Source organism: Capricornis sumatraensis, chromosome 9 (assembly GCF_032405125.1).
Source record: "Capricornis sumatraensis isolate serow.1 chromosome 9, serow.2, whole genome shotgun sequence".
NCBI lineage: Eukaryota > Metazoa > Chordata > Mammalia > Artiodactyla > Bovidae > Capricornis > Capricornis sumatraensis.
In genome coordinates this window covers 3094530-3116380 of record NC_091077.1, presented here as the reverse complement: position 1 = coordinate 3116380, position 21851 = coordinate 3094530, and the positions used below count along the sequence as shown (strand labels likewise).

The window sequence follows — 21851 nt, the reverse complement described above, 5'->3', positions numbered from 1 at the left end:
TTCAACAAATGGTACTGGGGCAAAAAATATCCGACATGCCAAAAAAAAAAAGAAAAAAAGAAGCTGGACCTCTGCCTCACATCATATACATATATTAACTCAAAAGGATGAGAGAACTAAATATAAGAGCTAGAACTATAACACTCTTGGAAGTCTCTGAGCCCTTGAATCAGGCAATGGTTTCTTAGATATGACTCCCAAAACACAAACCAAACAAAAAATAGACTGACTGGAGTCCCCCCCAGGAACCCCCAAAACAAAAACACTTGTACTTCAAAAGACACTATCAAGGAAGTGAACAGAGAACTTACAGGAGAAAAATATCTGCAAATCACATATTTGATAGGGGCCTGTGCTTAGTCACTCAGTCGTCTCCGACTGTTTGCGACACCATGGACTGTAGCCCACCAGGCTCCTCTGTCCACGAGATTCTCCAGGCAAGAATACTGGAGTGGGCTGCCATGCCCTCCTCCAGGGGTCTTCCCGACCCAGGGACTGAACCCAGGTCTCCCACATGGCAGGTGGATTCTTTACCATCTGAGCCACCAGGGAAGCCTGATAAAGGCCTCGGATCTGGATTTTATAAAGAACTCTTAGAACACAAATAATAAACAGACAAATAATTCAATTAAAAATGGGCAAAGGACTTGAATAGACATTTCACCAAACAAGATATTCCAGTAGCCAACAGGCACGCGAGAGATGTTCAGTGTCCTTAGGGTTTTTCGTGCATGCGTGCTCAGTCGCTTCAGCTGTCTCCGACTCTCTGAGACCCTATGGACTGCAGCCTGCTAGGCTCCTCTGTCCATGGGACTCTCCAGTATTCTTGCCAGGGAGAAAAATGCAAATCAAAGTCACAATGAGGTACCACTTCAAACCCACTAGACATGGCAAAATTTTTTAGAAAAACGAAAATATGCACTGGTGAGGAGGCAGAGAATCAGGAGCACCTGCACACTGCTGGCAGGAAAGGGAGACTGTATAGCTGCCTGGAGGTCAGTCTGGTTGTTTTCCAACAAGTTAAACCTAGAGCTAACATATACTCCAGCAATTCTACTCCTAGGGGTATATCCAAGAGAATTAAAGATACATTCACACGAAAATCTGAGTACACATGCTGATAGAACCATTCATAAAAGACAAAAGGTGGAAACAGCCCACAACATCCATCAATGGATGGATGAACAAAATGCAGTCTCTATCCACCTATCTACCTATCCACACAATGAAACAGGGCTTTTCTGGTGGCTTGATGGTAAAGAATCTGCTCGCAACGCAGGAGAGCCAGGTTCCATCCCTGTGTCGGACAGATCCCCTGGAGAAGGAAATGGCAACCCACTCCAGTATTCTTGCCTGGAGAATTCCATGGACAGAGGAGCCTGGCGGGCTATAGTCCATGGGGTCACAAAGAGTTGGACACGACTGAGCGACTAACGCGTCCACACAATGGTATATTATTCAGTTACAAAAAAGAACAAAGTATTGATACATGCTGCAAATGGATGAACTTTGAAATATTATGGGAAGTGAAAGAACCCAAATACTGAATCCACATAGTGAATGATTCTATTTACACAAAATGCCTAGAACAGGCAAATCCTTAGAGACAGAGATTAGCGGGCTGGCAGGGGTGAAAGGGTAGGAGGCTTCTTTCTGGGATGATAAAAACGTTGTAGAATTAAGACAGTTGTGATGGTTGTACAACTTTGTGAATATGCTCAAAGACCACAGAAATAGCTTACCTTTAAAAGGGTAAATTTCATGGTATGTGAATTATATCTATCTTCAGCCCCCTACTGATGTTAGTATGACTGTGCTCTAGTGTGTCTGTTACTAATGGGAATACTCTCAACTGAGGTATGCTCAGGTGGAAGGTTGGGAACTCACTGCTCAAAACAGCTACACATCCTGATAACCCCTTCAAGTTTATCATATTGATTCATATAACAAAATATTTCAACAGCTTCCTTACAAATAATGCAAAAAAATTACATTTACACATATAAAATTATTCTCATCCAACTTTAGAATTTACTGTTTTTAAAAGAATACAGGACTTCCCCAGTGGTCCAATGGTTAAGAATTTGCCAGCCAAAACAGGGGACACAAGCTTGACCTCTGCTGCAGGAAGATTCCACATGCTATGGAGCAACTAAGCCGTGGGCCACAACTGCTGAGCCTGAGGTCTAGAGCCTGGGCTCTGCATCAGGAGAAAGCAAGCAACAGGAAGCCCATGTACCGCAGCGACGAGTCCCTGCTCACCGCAACCAGAGCGTGCCCCTGCGCAGCCACAGAGACCCAGCACGGCATGCCCGCCTGCACAGAACACTGCATAAACCAGGCAAAAAATCTCGGACAGATACAATTTATTACTAACAGCATGGATTTCGGAAAGTTTTTTGTACACTCATCCTTTCATCTCACCAAGTATTTATTGAGCACTTACTATGTGCGAAGCACATTACTAGGTACCAGGGATACAGTGGGAAGAGACACAGTGGAATGTCCCTGTGGCTGTGGAGCTGACGTGCTGGAGAAGGCAGATCAACCGTAAACAAATAAGCAGGGATCAGAGAGTGAAGGGCAGTCTTGAAGAAAATAAAATGGAGAAACTCATTTCAAGGCCCGAGGGGGCATCGCTACACAGGGTGTCCCCACACCTGGGTCCTATCTGGAAACTGCAGGAGCCAACATAAAGATATCAAAAGAAATAGCATTGCTGTTCTTCCCCTGGAGAGCATGAGCACCTGCTGTCTCTGAAACATACACAAATGAAATGGGTATGCGATCTCCCAATCAGCCTTCCAAACACAAGTGGTTGAATAATACTCGACAACACAGCTTTTTAATTTTATTATTTATTTATTTTAATACAAAGCTTTGGCATTAGCAATTTTATGAAAAAATAAAATGTACTAAAAATAAATGCTTGTGTGGCATGATTGGTAAATGATGCACAAAAATAGGTTCTTTTTTCCTTCAAGGCAATCAGTCAGAAAGCAGTGTTTCTCTTTCTTCAAAACCATTCTACCCTATGGAATAAAAGGAGAAAAAGAGAGGTCAAGAATTAGTTAAAGGGTATTTGTCAAATTTTTAAAATAGAAAGTAATTCTAACTGAATGGTGGGCTGGGTTGTCCCCAAGTATTTCCCAGAGCAGTTTGGTCAAGCCAGTCAAGCTAGTAAGCTCCTGAACTCAGCAGCTTCAGATCTGCGGTTAAGTGGCTCAGTCACTTAAAAGTGTGTTAGTACTTCCAAAAGGAAGGCAGGGGAAAGTACAGGTTAATAGCGTTTTGTTTAAAAAATGTGGGGACAAGTATACAGTTCACAACGTGTCCTGGTTTGAATGCATGTTCTACACGCTGAAGGCCCTGAGATCTGTAGCTGCTGGTCTTTAAAATATGCTCTCCCTTTATGCCTCAAACAAACATGTATTTATTCTGAAATAAGATTTGAGGAGTATGGACTCCCAGGGATATAAGGATTTCTTACGGGAACTCACGGATTTAATGTGTGTGTATTTTGTGTGTTTGCGTGTGTGTCTCCCCCTAAACCAGGTGCCTGAAGGTACCTGACATCTGAAGCTTCCTTCATTACCCTCAGGCTAACGCTGTACCTCTGCAGCCTGACGGTGTGGGACTGCTCTAGCTTGCTCAACCCTTCCGGAGTTTGGTTCATTGCTCTGGTTTCTATGTACCATGTCTTCCGTTCTGCTCTCTTTTCTGCCTGCTGAGCTCCAGATCCACACTCTGGACCCAAATCACTTACTCTCGGGTCATCATACAGCTCTCTAGCATTTCCTGTTTTATCTCTTCCCCGTCGTCCTGACTTTCTTCTTCACCTCCCTATTTTTACCTAACCTACCTTCTTGCTTTCTGTCTCTACCGTGCCAAAGCAATTTCTCAGTCATTAGCAATTTTCTTTTTACTGAAAAGCCTTAGACATCACCTGCTGGTTACCAAAAAAAAAAAAAACCAAAAAAACAAAAAAACACCACAGTCCAAATTCCATAGTCTGCCTACTTCCACCATCACCTACAGTAGACACATCAAACCTCACAACTCCTTGAACCTGCTGAGCTTCTTCCTCACCTGTTTTAATGCTGCCTGGCCTGGGTTCTAAGTCACTTCCTCCAGGAAGCCTTTCTGCCTCCCTCAGGGGCGGAGCGGGAGTGCCCCTGCGTCTGTGTGGCACTCATGCCACACTGCCCTGGCACAGGCGCAGCACCGGGTGCAGAGAGCGGGGCAGCCCGTCAGCCCAGGGCTCCTGCAGGGCAGGCCTGGTGCCTCAGGCTGCGGAGATGGTGCCTCACCAATGGAAGGCTTGGGGTTAGGGTCATTCACGAAACTGTGAATGAGGCCCTACACTTGTTCATTAAATACAGTTCATATTTAATACGACACATTGTTTTTATAATATTTCCTCAGTAGGCATAGGGACTTTTAATGGGTGAGTCATGATTTTTAAATGTATTTTTTTTGCTGCCTTTCTAAGTAATTATGGGGCTTCCCTGGTGGTTCAGACAGTAAGGAATCTACCTGCAATGTGGGAGACCCAGGTTCAATCCTGGGTTGGGAATATACCCTGGAGAAGGGAATGGCAACTCACTCCAGTATTCTTGTCTGGAGAATTCCATGGACAGAGGAGCCAAGTGAGCTACAGTCCATGGAGTCACAAAGAGTTGGACACGACTGAATGGCTAACACATGTTAAGTATTTAAAAAAAAACCCGATGAAGCCAAACATTAAAGGCACTTCTGAAAAATAAAAAGACCAACAAAGACAAGACAGAAGCCCAATCAAAGGTTCTGCTGCTTTAATCTTCTTTTTTGTCACTAAGTTTTTAGAAAACCAAATTTATCCTTTTCAACCATATTATCTGGAACCCTTAAATGGCCCTCTGGAGTAGTCAAAGAAAAACAGTGTAAAGGCTTGGAACCAGAAGTACTGGGCTGGAATCCCAGGCCCTTCCTCCCATGGCATTTCTTGGGGGTCACTCAGCCCCTCTGGGCCTCAGGTTACTCCTTTGTGTACATATCTCGGGCTCACTGTGGCTAAAAGGAGACCTAAATGCTAAAACAAAGAAGGCTATTCATGGTGAGGCTGGGGACAAGTATTTGCTGACATTCCTACAAAAAAAGCTGTCTCAGGAAAATAAACAATCAGATATGTGTGCCAGTGTGAGCAAGTTATTAGGTTGAGGACTTCCCAGATGGCCCAGTGGTTAAGAATCTGCCTGCTCAGAATGTCGAGTGAATCCACAACCCTGGCATCAAAGGAATGTGGTGCTGTTGTTCAGTCACTAAGTCGTGTCCAACTCCTTGCAACCCCATGGACTGCAGCACACCAGGCTTCCCTGTCCTTCACTATCTCCCAGAGTTTGCTCAAACTCATGTCCGCTGAGTCGGTGATGCCATCCAACCATCTCATCCTCTGTTATCCCCTTCTCCTCCTGCCCTCAATCCCTCCCAGCAACAGGGTCTTTTCCAATGTAAAAAATGGAGATCTCAGGTGATGCTGGGAAGAGCAAAATAAAAGAATTAAAAAAGAAAGAAAGAATCTGCCTGCCAATGCAGGGGACGCAGGTTTGATCCCCAGGCTGGGAAGAGTCCACGCGTAACTAAGTCCACGCACCTCAACTACTGAGCCTGTGCTCTAGAGCCTGGGAGCCACAACTACTGAAGCCTGGGCCCCCTAAAGCCTATGCTCTGCAACAAGAAAAGCCACTGCAAGAAGCAGCCTGTGTACCACAGTCAGAGAGCAGCCCCTGCTTGCTGCAACTAGAGAAAGCCTGCACACAGTAACCAAGACCTAGCACAGTCAAAAAAAAAAAAAGAAGTTATAAGATTGAGAACTAAAAATTCAAAATTCTTCAGCTCAGTGTTTCTCTAATTGCAGGCTGCAACCTATTAATGGATCATAAAATCAGTGCAGGAGTTTGTGACCCATATTAACAACAAGAAACCACAGAGCAGAAAAGATCTGTACGTAGTAAGGAAGACTGCGGAACTTCTGTTTCAGTCATACGTGTGGGAGCACTGGGTCACAATAGAAAATGCATTTCTTACAGTAGGAGATGACTTTAAAGTTTTAAAAACACTGCTTGACCCTGAAGATTCGATAAGGGGTAGCCAGCTGAGACCCAGACCCCTCTCATTGGGTTTTGATCTCTCCTAGGAAGGGATCATTTAGGACAGACAATTCAAGAGGAACTCTGAGAACTAGAAGCAGTCTTAGAACTTCTGTCTGACTCAAGCTGCAGGTGCTGCTAAGTCACTTCAGTCGTGTCCGACCCTGTGCGACCCCAGAGACAGGAGCCCATCAGGCTGCCCCATCCCTGGGATTCTCCAGGCAGGAACACTGGAGTGGGTTGCCATTTCCTTCTCCAATGCATGAAAGTGAAAAGTGAAAGTGAAGTAGCTCAGTTGTGCCCGACTATTAGTGACCCCATGGACTGCAGCCTACCAGGCTCCTCAGTCCATGGGATTTTCCAGGCAAGAGTACTGGAGTGGGGCGCCGTTGCCTTCTCCAATCTGATTCAAGATCTGCCTCCAAACAGCTCCTGCCTTGCAGTTTTCATCTGAATAAGCAACTCCTGGCAAGCTCATTAGCTTTTAAGACAGCTCATTTTCATGGAGGGACAATTCTTACTGGCAGGAAGTTCTTCCTTACATTAAATGGAAGCCTACCTCCCTGTAGATGTCTTCAGAGCTACATAGGAAGTATTACCCTCTGCAGGCACTGGTTAGTCACCATGAGACTATTACAAGTATTAACTGGGGGCAATGTGGGTAGTAAGAGAGTCCCACAAAGGAGTAAGATCTTGGTAGGCACACAATAAACAGTAGCTGTTCTCACCTTTGAAAGTCCCCCAATACTTGATAACACCTCTTACATCACCTCAGTCTCCTCTTTTCTAAGGTTCAGTTCAATTCAGTTGCACAGTCGTGTCCGACTCTTTGCAACCCCATGAACTGCAGCACGCCAGGCCTCCCTGTCCATCACCAACTCCCAGAGTTCACTCAGACTCACGTCCATCGAGTCAGTGATGCCATCCAGCCATCTCATCCTCGGTCGTCCCCTTCTCCTCCTGCCCCCAATCCCTCCCAGCATCAGTCTTTTCCAATGAGTCAATTCTTCACATGAGGTGGCCAAAGTACTGGAGTTTCAGCTTCAGCATCATTCCCTCCAAAGAAATTTCAGGGTTGATCTCCTTCAGAATGGACTGGTTGCATCTCCTTGCAGTCCAAGGGACTCTCAAGAGTCTTCTCCAACACCACAGTTCAAAAGCATGAATTCTTCGGCACTCAGCCTTCTTCACAGTCCAACTCTCACATCCATGCATGACCACAGGAAAAACCATAGCCTTGACTAGATGGACCTTAGTCGGCAAAGTAATGTCTCTGCTTTTGAAATATGCTATCTAGGTTGGTCATAACTTTTCTTCCAAGGAGTAAGCGTCTTTCAATTTCATGGCTGCAGTCAAAGGTAAATATCCCCAAAGTATGAAACGATTTAAGTTTTCAGATACTTTTATATTGAAATGTGTCAATGTTCCTCTTAAAAAGCTTGAGCAAAACAATTCAGAAATACTGAAATACTCTTAGTAGAGAGTAAAACAGAAACATCAATTCCTTTGACCTGGCCTATATATTTCCACCACTACAACTCAGAGGAGGACAGCTCAAAAAGAACACTGACGCCCAATGGATTTGCTGCAGAGCTAGGACTTCTTGGTCTTCGATCATGCTGCAGGATTTCAGATTTGCTCCAATTCTTTCAACAAGTCAAGCACAGCAGTTTCATTTCCTCTTGCCGAGACTGTCTGAATCTTAGATGCTAGTCTACACCCCTCTGCAAATCTCAGAACATGATTTCTATGCATCAGAATCCAGGAACTAAGAAAGGGCTGTAGAGAATACCTAGTTGAACCGCCCAGTCAACTCAAAATCTCTCCTACATCATCCATATCTTATAACTTATTCCTCAAATAAAAACATTTCAAATAAATATTTACTTTTCTTATGTTGAGGGAAAAATAGATTTATGTAAACGTAAGCTGGTAAACGTTGAGATTTAAGAAGGTTTACTTAAATAACAAAACATAGCAGAAAACATACTTTGGGAATTGAAGTTCAATATAACTTGTTCATTTGCTCACTTGTGTCTGACTTTTGCAACCCATGGACTGCAGCACGGCAGGCTCCCCTGTCCTTCACTATCTCCTGAAGCTTGCTCAAACCCATGTCCATTGAGTTGATGATGCCATCCAACCATCTCATCCTGTCCCCTCCTCCTCCTTCTGTCCTCAGTCTTTCCCAGCATCAGAATCTTTTCCAATGAATTTGCTCTTTGTATCAGGTGGCCAAAGCATTTGAGCTTTAGCTTCAGCATTAGTCCTTCCAATAAATATTCAGGGTTGATTTCCTTTAGGATTGACTGGTTGGATCTCCTTGCAGTCCAAGGGACTCTCAAGAGTCTTCTCCAGCATCACAGTTTGAAAGCCTCAATTCTTTGGTGCTCAGCCTTCATGGTCCACCTCTCACATCTGTACATAACTACTGGGAAAACCATAGCTTTGACTATGTGGGACCTTTGTCAGCAAACTGATGTATGCTTTTTAATATGCTGTCTAGGTTTGTCATAGCTTTCCTTCCAAGTAGCAAGCATTTTTTAATTTCACGGCTGCAGTCACTGTCTCCAGTGATTTTGGAGCCAAAGAAAATGAAATCTGTCACTGTTTCCAATTTTTCCCTATCTATTTGCCATGAAGCGATGGGACCAGACACCACAGTCTTAGTTTTTTGAACGCTGAGTGTTAAGCTAGATTTTTCACTCTCTTCTTTCACCTTCATCAAGAGGCTCTTTAGCTCCTCTTTGCTTTCTGCCATTAGAGTGGTTATCATCTGCATATCTGAGGCTGTTGACACTTCTCCCAGAAATCTTGATTCCAGCTTGTGATTCACCAGTCCAGCATTTCCCATGATGTACTCTGCATAGAAGTCAAATAAGCAAGGTGACAATAGACAGCCTTCATGTACTCCTTTCCCAATCTGAACCAGTTCATCGCTTCATGTCTGGTTCTAACTGTTGCTTCTTGACCTGCATACAGGTTTCTCAGGAGGCAGGTAAGGTGGTCTGGTATTCTCATCTCTTTAAGAATTTTCCACTGTTTGTTGTGATCTACACAGTCAAAAGGCTTTAGTGTAGTTGATGAAGCGTTAAGTTTTTCTAGAATTCCCTTGCTTTCTCTATGATCCAATGGATGTTGGCAATTTGATCTCTGGTTCCTTTGCCTTTTCTAAATCCAACTTGTACATCTTCAAGTTCTCGATTCATGTATTGTTGAAGTCTATCTTGAAGGATTTTGAGCTTGCTAGCATGTGAAATGAGTGCAATTGTGCAGTAATCTGAACATTTTTTGGCATTGCGTTTCTTTGGGATTGGAATGAAAACTGACCCTTTCCAGTCCTGCGGCCACAGCTGAGTTTTTCAAATTTTTCCAAATTTGCTAGCATGTTGAGTGTAGCACTTTAATAGCATCATCTTTTAGGATCTGAAGTAGCTCAGCTGGAATTCCAACACCTCTAACTAGCTTTGTTTTTAGTGATGCTTCCTAAGGCCCACTTGACCTCATACTCCACGATGTCTGGCTCTAGGTGAGTGATCACACCACCATGGTTATCTGGGTCATGAAGATCTTTTTTGTATAATTCTTCTGTATATTCCTGCCACTTTGTCTTCGTATCTTCTGCTTCTGTTAGGTTTATATCATTTCTGTTCTGTACTGTGTCCATCTCTGCATGAAATATTCCTCTGGTATCTCTTAATTTTCTGGAAGAGATCTCTAGTCTTTCCCATTCTACTGCTTTCCTCCATTTCTTCGCATTGTTCACTTAAGATAGCTTTCTTATCTCTTCCTGCTCTTCTTTGGAACTCTACATTCAAATGGGTATATCTTTCCTTTTCTCCCTTGCCTTTCACTCCTCTTCTTTTCTCAGCTATTTGTAAGGCCTCCTCAGAGCCTTACTCAGGCACAACAAATGTTTGGGAAGCTAATATATAAAAATACATTTACCATGCATTTATTTGCTTCTTTGACTACTATCCTGTTTATATTTGTCAAGTTTCAAAATTCACTAGATCTGTCTATAGTATTAAAAAAGTAAAGCACAATTAGTCACGATTGAGTACTTATACAGTATTTCATCACAGTAGAAGGTGGTGCTCCCAGATACATGGACTTTTGATTAACTTGAGTTAAGTCACTATTGTCAAGCCCTGGGTGAACTTGCAGAGTGTGGTGAGGGAGGCAGAGTGCTTTCAACCCCAGGTGAGCAGCAATCCATGACCCATGGAGGCCTGGACCAGGCCTGGGTTCCACAGCCCTGCTTTTGTATCTGGCCACAGATCTTGCTCACTGCTTGATCTTGCTCACAGGGTCTCACCAGTGGCTAGACTGGGTCAGTCTTACTGACATCACAGTACACAAGTTCAGTGTAACACTGTCAGCAAAGTAAGGTGGAATTTACTAGTAATATCCAGACAAATCATTAACATGTGAGAATACAGAATCTACTCATATAGAAGACCATCTTAGAAACACAGGAGGGTACCCAGAAAACTGAAGCAGAGCAGTTAAATTGAAAAGGCAATCTCATTTTGACTGCAATTTTTTGGTTAAACTGGGACGGGAAATAAGACATAATTTCAAAGAATTAACAAAGAATTAATTATAAATTTGTTTGCTAAAATAAACTTTTCAGAATTAAAATCACACAGGAATTTTTCATCAATATTCTTGAGAAGGAGACATTGAATCAGAGTGGGCATTTATTTATTTACTTTTGGCTGCACTGAATGGCTTGTAGGATCTTAGTTTCCAGACAAGGAATCAAACCCAGGCCCCCAGCAGTGGAGGTGCGGAGTCCTGACCACTGGGCTGCTGGGGAGTTCCCAACCATTATCTCTTTTCAATCCCCTAGAATTAAAATGGGCTAAAAAAACTAAGTACTGTTACAGAAAGTTAACACATAAAAGCATATAGGAGAGAAAAACATCATCCAAAATTTTACTAAATTAAGAAAATCACCATTAATAATTTGGTCACCATCCTTTTACCCATCCATATGTGTGTACACACACACACACACACACACACACACTCTCTCTCTCTCTCTCTCTCTCAACTTCTCTAAATGGAATTATGGAAACTGTCATTCAGAGTGGTTTTGACTAAGACATAGAAATAATAGTCAAATGAATACCTGTACTAACAACCCTCTACAAAGGCTAATGGGAGAAGGGATGGATCTAAGGTCTATGACTCAGAGTCTGAGTCATGCATGCATTTATGAATGGAACTCTAACTTACAACAGGTAACATGTCTATTGAGTATTCTCTAAAATATCTAAAACATGAACTGAGCACCTGGCCAACTCTGGGTGGCAGCAAGGTGACTATTAAATTACTTAACAATTCCCTAAAAGTGCCCAGTGTGCAGCTACTTGCTGTGATTGGTTTTTGCTCATTTGAGAAATTTTAAGAAATGGGCTTACATTATCATCTTGTCTAATGGGTTGGTATGGGAATAAGCAAAAGAGGTGACTACAGGAGAAATAAATATTTCCCTCCAAACTGAGGGTTGATTACAGGCACTCGTGAGCTCTTATGATTCAGTATTCTATTTCATGGAAGAAAATGAAATTCATTTGCAAAGTGACAAAGACAGATGGCCATCTTATTCATAAAACTTTGAAAGAATCTCAGAGGAACTGTTTTGGCTAACATTTATTGAGCACTTGTTATGTACGAGGCACTGTGCTAAGCACTTATATGCTAATTCTTACAACAATCCTATGATGTACTCCTACCATTATTCTTGTTTTATGGATGACTAAAATGAACTTCAGAAAAATATTATCTAGGTCTCACAAGAAAAATATGGAGGAGCAGATAGCCATATCCAGGTATGTGTGACTCTAGAGTCTGAGCTATTAACACTGTGCTATGTTGAAGTAAAAGTGCATCAGTGGGCCCAACAGAAGCAGCCAGCTGGTGACCTACTGGATGAGGTTGAGACTACTCATCTGAAGACTGAAGACTGCCAAGTGGTCATGACATCCTCTCAATATGTAATATGTCAAGAATGCCAAAGGGCACTTCTTGTAAGTATCTAGCCAAAAAATCAGGTTAGAAGTAATAAGACCATGTCATTGGAAACGGAAGTTTCTTGCCCATTCTTTCTACAGTTGGGCTATGAGCATTTAATTAAATCAATTACATGAGCGTGGTTGGTTGTTACTACTCAACTAAAGTGCCAGGACATAACAGAATACAGAGCACAGGAACTCCACCAATTCAAGTTCAAATTTTGGCAGTGTTCCAGGGATGCTTTCATCTTGAATTAGTTTTCATGAATATTGCTTAAAAGAAAGGACTGAATAATATCCTAAAGTAAATGCCCCAAGTTTAATGCAAAACAAATAAAGCCACCCCCATGGAAATAAGGTACCCCCATGGAAAGCTACTTTTGGAAAACCACTGGATCAAAGTGGACCTCAACAGTTATCCAGCCCAAATTTTCCATCCAACAGCTCTGACAAGTAAAATGCAGCTTCTGCCTGCATTCCTGGTCCAGGGCACTCCCTACCCTGACAGCAAACAATCTCACTGGTAAGTAGCCTGCTGACAGATGTTCTTCCTTTTACCAAGGTGAAATTTTGCCTATGTGTAACCTGGTCTTCATTTTGTCCTATGAAATTTTGCCTATGTGTAACCTGGTCTTCATTTTGTCCTATGAAAATACAGTCTATGCTTATTTTTTTTTTTCCTGATCGTCTTTCTAATATTTAGAAGTCACAGATATTTTTGATTGCTTCTTTCTTGCAGGTTAAATATCCACGTTCCTGTGACCATAGGCCAGGGTGCCAGTTCTCCACCGAAAGCTAAGTATATAAAACTCCAGGTAAAGTTTGATGAGCACGTGAGGCTCATCCCACGGGGCTAACCCCATCAATGACCAGGATGTGGGGATTCTCTACGTACTACAACTGTGCTGCTTTTCTTGGCATTTGTTCCATCATTGATTTATTCTAACCTTGTGGCTAATGAAAGCCCTGAGATCTTCTCTAAAGTGAACAAAGTGCACTCCCAATCAGTGTTACTGTTTGTGAAATAAACTGTTTTGTTAGGTATGATCCCATCAGGATCAGTATGAAATTGGTGGAAGCCAATTCTCATGATCTTTATGAAAATGACATATTTTCTTGGGGTCATTTGGCACATGCAATCCAAAGAACAATTGGTTACTTACTCATTAGCATTCAAGCTAGCTGTGGCTCTGATGATCATGTAGCAGAGTGTGAGGGCACTGAGGAGGCCAAAACTGGCAATAATAAACCATTCTTCTGTTGACAAAGGAAAGGGAGGAAATCACTCTGGGGAGAAGACTTAAGTCAAATCGACGTCAACATTTCCCTCAAATGCAACGAAGCAGACGTCAGCGAAGGTGTAAGCCAAGACTGGCACAAGGAAGTGAAGCAGGAGGAGGTTTGCCAGAGAGCTACTAAGTGGAGAAGGTTAGTGGAGTAGTGGCGAAAGCTGCACGGGAGAAAGGAAAGCATGGCCCAAACACTTCTTCCAGTTAAGGTCCTGAGGTCTGTGAGAGGTGTGGCCACCAAAAAGTGTGCAGTGAAAAGACGTATATAAAATGGCACATGGACACAGGGTTTTAAACTTGTCAATTTAAATGACAGTGAAGCGGACTAGCCATACTTATAACCTTTCCTTCGTCACCTGTCACTTCTGCATGCTTGTGCCACTCATTCCGAAAGAAAGGCTTAGAAAGATGGAGCAGTGGGCCCCAAAGGTCTCGTGGGGACTCCAAGCAGTTCTCAGGCTGTCCTCCATGGCATTGTCATCTGTATTCTTTTTGTCTATGAGTGGCTTTACTTAAGAGTCTTTTTTAAAAAGGACATCTTATTGGTGTCTCCTGCAAAGAAGAGGACTACCCTTCACAACTCCACCACTAAGAAGCAGCAGTGGCTGTTGAGGCTTTATTAAGCAGAAGTAGAAAGAGAAGGTTGTTCACAAGAGACTTGGCCCATCAAAGAGATGAAAACCTCTGGTACACAGAACTCTAAAGGTTTTTTATCTAGTCTCTTTCTAGATCTAGGGAATCAGTTAATATTTTCCCTTGACTTTTCAAACTCTGTATCATCAAGGTAATATTTCAAAAACAGTATTTACTGAGAACCATAAAAACAACCTGAGAATCAATCTGACTTCCTAAAAAGTTTTAACTATAAAATATTTCCTAAAGTATACACAAACTAGGACTGGTTTAACAAAGTTTTACACAGTAAAATTCCCTATACATTTGCAATAATGCAGAGAGAAGAAATTTATACTTGGAATGCCAAATGTTTATATGTGAAAGCTATATGTAACACGGGTGTTTCTAATCTGCTTTCCATGGATCCTACAGCTATGCAACACTGTGTGCACCCACTAATTCTTCTAGAAAAAGGTTATTATACTTTCATTGAATTTTAAAGGTGGTGAGCTTCAAAAGATTAAGAAGAATTGTTCTTCAGGATTCCAGGATGCTGAATTGTTCTATAAGTATTTCTCTGCCCATCTTGGTTTACATTATTAAAATGCACAGCAAGCTCTTTCTTTTTAGATAACAGTGCAGCCACTGCTTCTTGGAATACAAATTCTTCATCAACAGAGTGAATTTATAAGGTTTTTTCTTTAAGGCAAAATAATAAACATTCAAGAACCCATGCAAAATCCACCATTTTTAACCCCTTATATTTTATATTAGAAAAAATATATACTGGCATTTAAAAAAAATTAAGAGATGCTGGTCATCAATTTCAAGAAGCTTAATATAGCACTCTTTATTTTTTTCTTCTTAAGACTTTTTTATACATGATAAGCAGACTAACTTCAATTACATCTATGTTTCCAATGTTGAATATAGCATCCAGACATGCATGGCATTTCAGTTATAAAAATTAGTAACCAGAAGAAGTAAACACCGTCACAATAACACCCGATGGGCCAGAGGTATTTTGGCACCGATCCTCTGCGGCAGGGTCTCGGCCACCTCTGTCCTCCCCAGTGTGTATTTAGCACAGTGCCTTGCAAACAGTGGATGCTGGCTGAACGCGCTGCAGTTACTATGGCACTGCAGAGCTTGGGGCTTAATGGAGAGGCAGCTTCGGTCTAATTTAATCACATGAATTCCATTTTAACATGTACACATTTGCTAAAGGTGATTAATTTCACACATGAAGTAATAATTTTTATCATCAAAATGTAAGATTTTGAAAGGATATTTCTATATAAAATATAATGTGATAATTACTTAATATAGTAGTAGGTGCTCAATAAATGTTGATCAATGAAAGACCTACCAATAACTCATTAATAAACAGGCAACCTTTGTCTCCTTTATTATTATTACATCATTTTAAAAAAATCTAGCCCATAAAACCTAAATGTCAAAACAGGAAAACATGAAATGCTGTTAAAACAAACCACTGGGAAATGGTAAGAAATTAGCCAAAATGTACCAAATAATAGTTTTACTGATTCTATAACTTAACGAACTCTCCTTGAGTTTAAACAAATGAGAATAAAACCTGCAAAATCATTTTCTAACAATTTTTGGCTGGCTAAAAACATGTATAAATCAACTGAATAGACCACCCAAGTCTTACTTCTTAAGGGAAAGTCTTTTTGTAATAGTTCTATCCATTTTACTGACTCCCAGAAGTTGAGAGGAGTCCCATTAGGGTTAGGGCTTGAAGCTATAGGCAAGCACAGCATACACGGAAAAAGGCAGCACCAGAGTGGTGATGAGGAAGATGGGGTGAAAGGTTGTTAGAAGAGACTAACACAAAGGATGGACTGGAAACAGCTGGCTTGTTACAGGGTGAATGTCCACTCACACGCCTGCCAGCCCACTCATACTTTGGTAAGGCCATCAAAGCACTCAGAGCATTGTTTTTTTCTTGTCAACATTTCAACAATCATGACATTCATAACTAGCCCAGAACATTTCTTAAAAGTAGATTATCTTATGGCTTTTCTCACACCTCTTGTACAATTATACCAAGATGCCAAATTTCATAAAAGTGTAAACTACAGTGAGCAGCAGCTGGCTATCTCAACTGTTCTTAAAGTTGTGAGTTTTAGATTCAGATTCTGGATGAGTGTTTCACTGTTTCCTGCAGCACAGAAACTAGAGAGCACTGGGGCTCAGTTACACAGACACCTGTGGCGCTGCGGACGCCCCACCTCACACCCCTGCGTGCAACACCACCACTTCAAAACAGGCTGACGAGCAGCTAGTGAGACAGACCTCTGGTCAACTGCTCATCAAATGGCAACTATAATCATTAGTGACATACAGATACACAAGTTCCATGATTACAAATATCTGTTTTAACAAAAGCACCCATGACTTTCTCAGTTACAGACTTTTTTAAGTCACTGGCCCGGGTGGCCGATCGCCTCAACTCTTCACCACACGTCAAATATCAGCAGCAAGCCAGTCCCATGCCCCGGGCACAGGGCCCACTTACTTGTTACTGCGATGTTGATCTCTCCTGTTCGAGGAGTGAGCTCGCCATCCTGAGGAAGAGGCGAGATCCCCGAAGTGCGAAGTGGCTCGAGGCCAAGGGAGTTGTCGCTGGCGAGCTCACCTAGGGCTGATCTTCGGTTAACTGCTTGGGTTCTGGTGAGCCTTTCCATATCAAATGCTACATTATCAGTACACGGTAAATTTGGCTGCAAAATATTTCCAGGTTAAAAGTGCTTGTAAGATTAACAGATCCTTTTTTCAAATTCTAAATGCCTGACATCCTGTTGAAAAGATTTTATCAGTTTTTTCCATGTGATTTCCTCTTATTTCTCCCCTGCCCCCATTTACACTTTCCATTCTTGTTCAAGAGTTTTTATTTAAAAGAAACAGATGATTTATTCCCCAAAATGATACAAAGGAAAGCCAAAATCCACTGTAGAACTGAGAAAACTGGATACTTCATCTTTATAAAGGACAACTTTTTGTGAACATGGCTCACAGGCAAAGAGATTCATTATTATTATTATTATTATAAAGTTGACAGTGCAGTATCACTTTGGTGCATGTGTTAACACAGATAACATACAATATCCCTTTCACCCTATTAACTGTTCTTTAACACCTCATCTGTTTGCTAGTCAGGCTTTAAATATATTTCACCTTAACATAAAGAAAGCATACAACCAAGAGTAGATCAACACTGAAAAGTCTTCTGACTCTAAAAAAACCTGTTTCAAAATTTAAGCATCTAATGCTAAGGGAGAGGAATAGAGTGCTGTGGGGCTAAAGGCTACTATCATGCACTAAATAGTGGATATGGAAGGCTAGGGACGCTGCCAGACAGTCTCAAGGACGGCCCTCACCAGAAGGGATTACCTAGGGCAGCGTCAAGTTGAGAGGTAAGGAAACTACATATCACTGACATGATCTTTGAAGATGGGAGGATAAACGGGGCACTACTACCTAACTGGATTGCTCCTAAAATGTCATCTGATAGCATATTTTAAATAGGATTATTCAGATCTGCAAGGCTAAAATGAGGAATTCATCTGTTGGGTCAACATAAACTTTCTTCACTATATGGAGATTATTCAATCACTCTTGAAAGAACTCCAAGGTCCTCAGGTAGTCAACGCTGGCTCATCTGGCTATGGCTGAAATGCTCTATGTGGCTGGCACCCAACCGAAGCCCCTACCCAGCTGTCAGAGATCGGCTCAGGGCTGGCACTGCCTACCCTCACTGACTGCAATTACCAACATCTAGGAGAGCAAAGCCAAATTCAAGAGGAGAGACTTAAGTAATGACACGGTTTTATGCCATGTTGAATGCAGAAAAAATTACTACTGAAAAAAAAAAATTACTGCTGGACTACAGTTAAAAATCCGCATTCTACTCCTTAAAAAAAAAAAAAGATACTGGAATACAGGAAAATCACATCCTTCTTTCTACCTGAGTTCCTCATCACACACCTACCACCAACAGAAGCATGCTTTAAAGCAGATTGGCACAGTTCTTCAGCTGCTCTTCCATGGGTTCTCTGATGGGGGCTGGACTTTGATGTGGGAAAAATGTAGTATTGGACCAACAAGACTATCTGGCAGAGAAAGCCTATGTTATGTTATGCTTAGAGGTAAAATGACACAGAAGCATTAACAAAATAGGAAACATACCACAATGCCCAGGGCCTTCAAAATATTAAGTTTGCACATAGGACAGGTACAATGTTCACTAAGCCAGGGATCCACGCAGGATTTGTGGAAAACATGCCTATTAAAAAAAAAAATGAGAATTATATTACAAATTATATCCTGAAAAACTCTTAGGTCAAAATGTAAATAAATGAAATTTTTAGTTAGTCTGTTTGGTCCCAAGAGACAAATACTAGGGATGTACTAGAACAGAACTGGCAGAAAATCTCCTAAACCCAATCTCATATGTTAATAGCACTGTATAATGAGAAATGATAAGTAGTATTTGGCTGTGTGGTTTTATTCCACCAAATTCCAAACAAAGATCTGAGGAGAAGTAGGAAATTTACTAAGAATCAAGATAACTATATCTTATAAATCAGTTGTTTCCAATATCTAAAGCAGAAAAACAGAATTTCAAAAAATACTAAGTGAAGTAAAGTGAAATGAAGTCACTCAGTCGTGTCTGACTCTTTTGCGACCCCATGGACTGTAGCCTACCAGGCTCCTCTGTCCATGGGATTTTCCAGGCAATAGTACTGGAGTGGATTGCCATTTCCTTCTCCAGGGAATCTTCCCAACCCAGGGATCGAACCCGGGTCTCCCGCATGGTAGACAGACGCTTTACTGTCTGAGCCACCAGGGAAGTACCAACCAGGAGTTAATTATTAACCAGGAGTTTAAATTCTATATAATTAGTTTCATGGACTTCGTTTAAGTGTTGTTTAAAACATTATTTAAAGAGTTCTTGTAAAACAGATAGACAGGGAGCCCAGCCTGGCACTCTGTGAGTACCTAGATGGGTGGGGAGGGGGGAGGGGAGGGATGCTCAAGAGGGAGGCGATGTATGTCTGATTATGGCTGACTTATGTTGTTGTATAGCACAAACCAACACAACACTGTAAAAGCAATTTTCCTCCAATTAAAAAAAATAAACCAAAGGTAAAAACAAAAAAATAAGTAAATGAAATTAAAAAAAAAAAAAAAGACTTCTAAGCAACCCAAGTTAAATGCTTGTAAAGTTACAGGGTAGTTGGGACTATTTTTAGGGATGAGCTGTGCTTAGAAATCAGATAACATTTAACCAGCAGTTTTTAGCTGAAATGTTGAAGGGAGAGAGGATGGGTGATTTTTATTCCGGAGAGTGGACAGTCACATCCTTGTGACTGGAAATAAGTCATGGAGGGCTTTGCATTCTTGAAGAAGTTGCCTGTGCCCTATGGAAAGGAGAAAAGACAGTGAGGGAGCTGTTGAAATCATTTCTCAAGCTCCTGTACCTCCCTGTGGTAGCTCTGAGAACCTGAAATAAGGCCACAAGGAAGCCCGAGTCCTGGCCAATGGGGCAGGGGTAGGGGCAGAGACAAGGGCCAGGACAGGCGTTCCGGGCACCATTGGCTCATCACAGTCTCGGGATAAGATAAAAGAAATTCTGAGAAAGATACCAAGTTGAACCATCATATGCTTTTTAAATGTTGTTAATTTGTAATTTATATATTAGCTTATAAGTAGTTACGTATACCTTTTCAAAATATATATACCTGTTTTAAAACGCAGCTTTGATTTTAAAAAGTACGAGATTTAGAAAACTCACTGTTTTAATTGGGATTTGGAAGAAACATTCACGCTTACAGTTTCAACCCAAATAATTGATCATCCCTCAGTAGCCTTCTTTTTGGGGGAAGAATCAAGATGTGCGTGCGTGCGTGCTCAGTCGTGTCCAGCTCTGCCCACATCTCCTGCATGGCAAGCAGCTTCTCTACCCACTTAGTCACCTGAGAAGCCCAAGAATGAAGATACTGGCAACTCAACGGTGGTGCTAGCAGTAAAGGACCCGCCTGCCAGTGTGGGAGACATAAGAGATGCCAGTTCCATCCCTGGGTTGCGAATCTCCCCTGTGGGAGGGCTTGGCAACCCACTCCAGTATTCTTGCCTGAAGAATCCCATAGACAGAGGAGCTCAGTGGGCTACAGTCCATGGGGTCGCAAACAGTCAGACACGCCTGAAGTGACTTAGTACACACAGTCTGAAACTTACACAATCAATCAGAACCTCATCACCCCTGAAGGTTTTCACTTAAGAGGTGAAAGTCATCAAACCATAGGCAAGGCCTAAACTCAGTATACATAACACATTGTCACGTCTGTTTACTCTTCCTTGCATCTAGAGTGTTCTCTGAAAGGGAGATAAAGGCTTGCCCCAGAATTCCACTGAGGGTATTCTCAGAGGTGGGGACTATTCCCCAGCAGCTGTGAACGGTGTTGGCTGTGGCTGGCCTAAGAAAGATAAGAACAAGGCCTCCAGTCCTTTCTTCAGATACAGACCCCTTTAGGTCTTACATGAATGACAGCTCCTCCTCACTGCAAGGGTGGATCTGCCTTTATGTGGCAATGTTTCTGGGAGGTCTATGGACCAATGAGGGTTTTGTCAGCGTTGGCAGAGATGGGGGGCTGGGAAGGTGCTCTCAGCCAGTTCGATGCAGTGTGGACAGTGGACTTGGGCCAGTTGGCAGGTGACAGAAGAGAAGGTTGTGTGACCTCTGGTGCAGCCGCTGTGGTGTTGGGGAGCTGACCTGAACCAGTTGTCTGTGGAAATCCTGGTTTAAGCCAGCACTGCTGGTTTTTACCTTCCCTTCTTACCAGTGTTTCCGCTTTCCTCTTTTCTTATTACCTAGCTTTTCTTTTCTATTACCGGTTATTTGGAACGAACAAAATGGTTTAATCCCGTAATTTTTAAAGCTGTGTAAGTTGAGTGTTCTCTGTCCCTTTAACCTTAGTTATAAATGGATTTCTCTTATGTCAGGGTCCTTAAGTGTTCCCTTGTAGGTTTGCTGATCTAAAAGAAAGTGTCTGGTTCCCTGTGGAGCACTGTAATGAAGGGAAACAAAGACCAAGTTCTCCAGGGACAAGCTGGGAAAGAAAGCCTCTCTTCCTTAGCTAACTCAAAATCAGAAAGTTTTTTTGTTTTTTTTTTCTCCATAAAAAACCCTTTTCCTTTAGGCTATCTGCCCACCCTATGGCTTTCCCACCCTCAGTCCCCACCCCAGCCAGCAAGCTGCCCCTTCCTCCCTCCCTCCCAAACTTCTTCCTCCAGCCACGTTCTTTCCAGGATTTCAACAGTCTAGCTCCTGCAGCTGGCCCAGAAAGCATCAGTCTAATTCCCACAGCACACCTCTCTCTTCACCTGCTGGCCCTCCTGACACCAGCCCATCACTCTCCCTCGGGCCACTGACAGCTCTGTGGTGAAGGGCTGCCCTGTATTTGCCCATCTCTTGTCCGTCACCTGTTTTCTTGACCTCTTGCTTCTGTCTCCTCGGGTCTGCTGTTAACCAAACTCCACATGGCCTTCCCTTCCTCCTGGGCAAAGTTCTGCTCCTACGACAGCCTGAGCTGTGACAAGCAGCACTTTCTGACTACCAGCTGTCTCATCTGAACACTGCGGGGGAGAAGCATGGGGGAAGGCTGCCTGCCATCTAACTCGTGAGGCTGTTTGGAGCAGTAAGTGGAAAACTTAGAAAAGGCACCAAGGATATGCAAATAAAAGGTATTATTAAACATACAACCAGGCAA

The 21851-nt window shown here is 42.2% G+C and overlaps 1 protein-coding gene across 2 annotated transcripts in view; it reads right to left on the bottom strand.

Moving 5' to 3' along the window:
* Positions 1-21851, bottom strand: part of RNF130 (ring finger protein 130) — a 177605-nt gene that overhangs the window by 35827 nt on the left and 119927 nt on the right. Inside the window, exons 6-9 of one of the 2 annotated variants that reach the window (XM_068980709.1) lie at positions 18268-18364; positions 16598-16802; positions 13315-13408; positions 2876-3032 (exon numbers count right to left, since the gene is read on the bottom strand). In XM_068980709.1, the coding sequence (XP_068836810.1) occupies positions 3017-3032; positions 13315-13408; positions 16598-16802; positions 18268-18364 (412 nt within the window). In that variant the 3' untranslated portion in view covers positions 2876-3016. Of the gene's footprint in view, positions 1-2875; positions 3033-13314; positions 13409-16597; positions 16803-18267; positions 18365-21851 lie in introns of those variants that run through there. The other variant, XM_068980710.1, reaches the window with a different exon arrangement.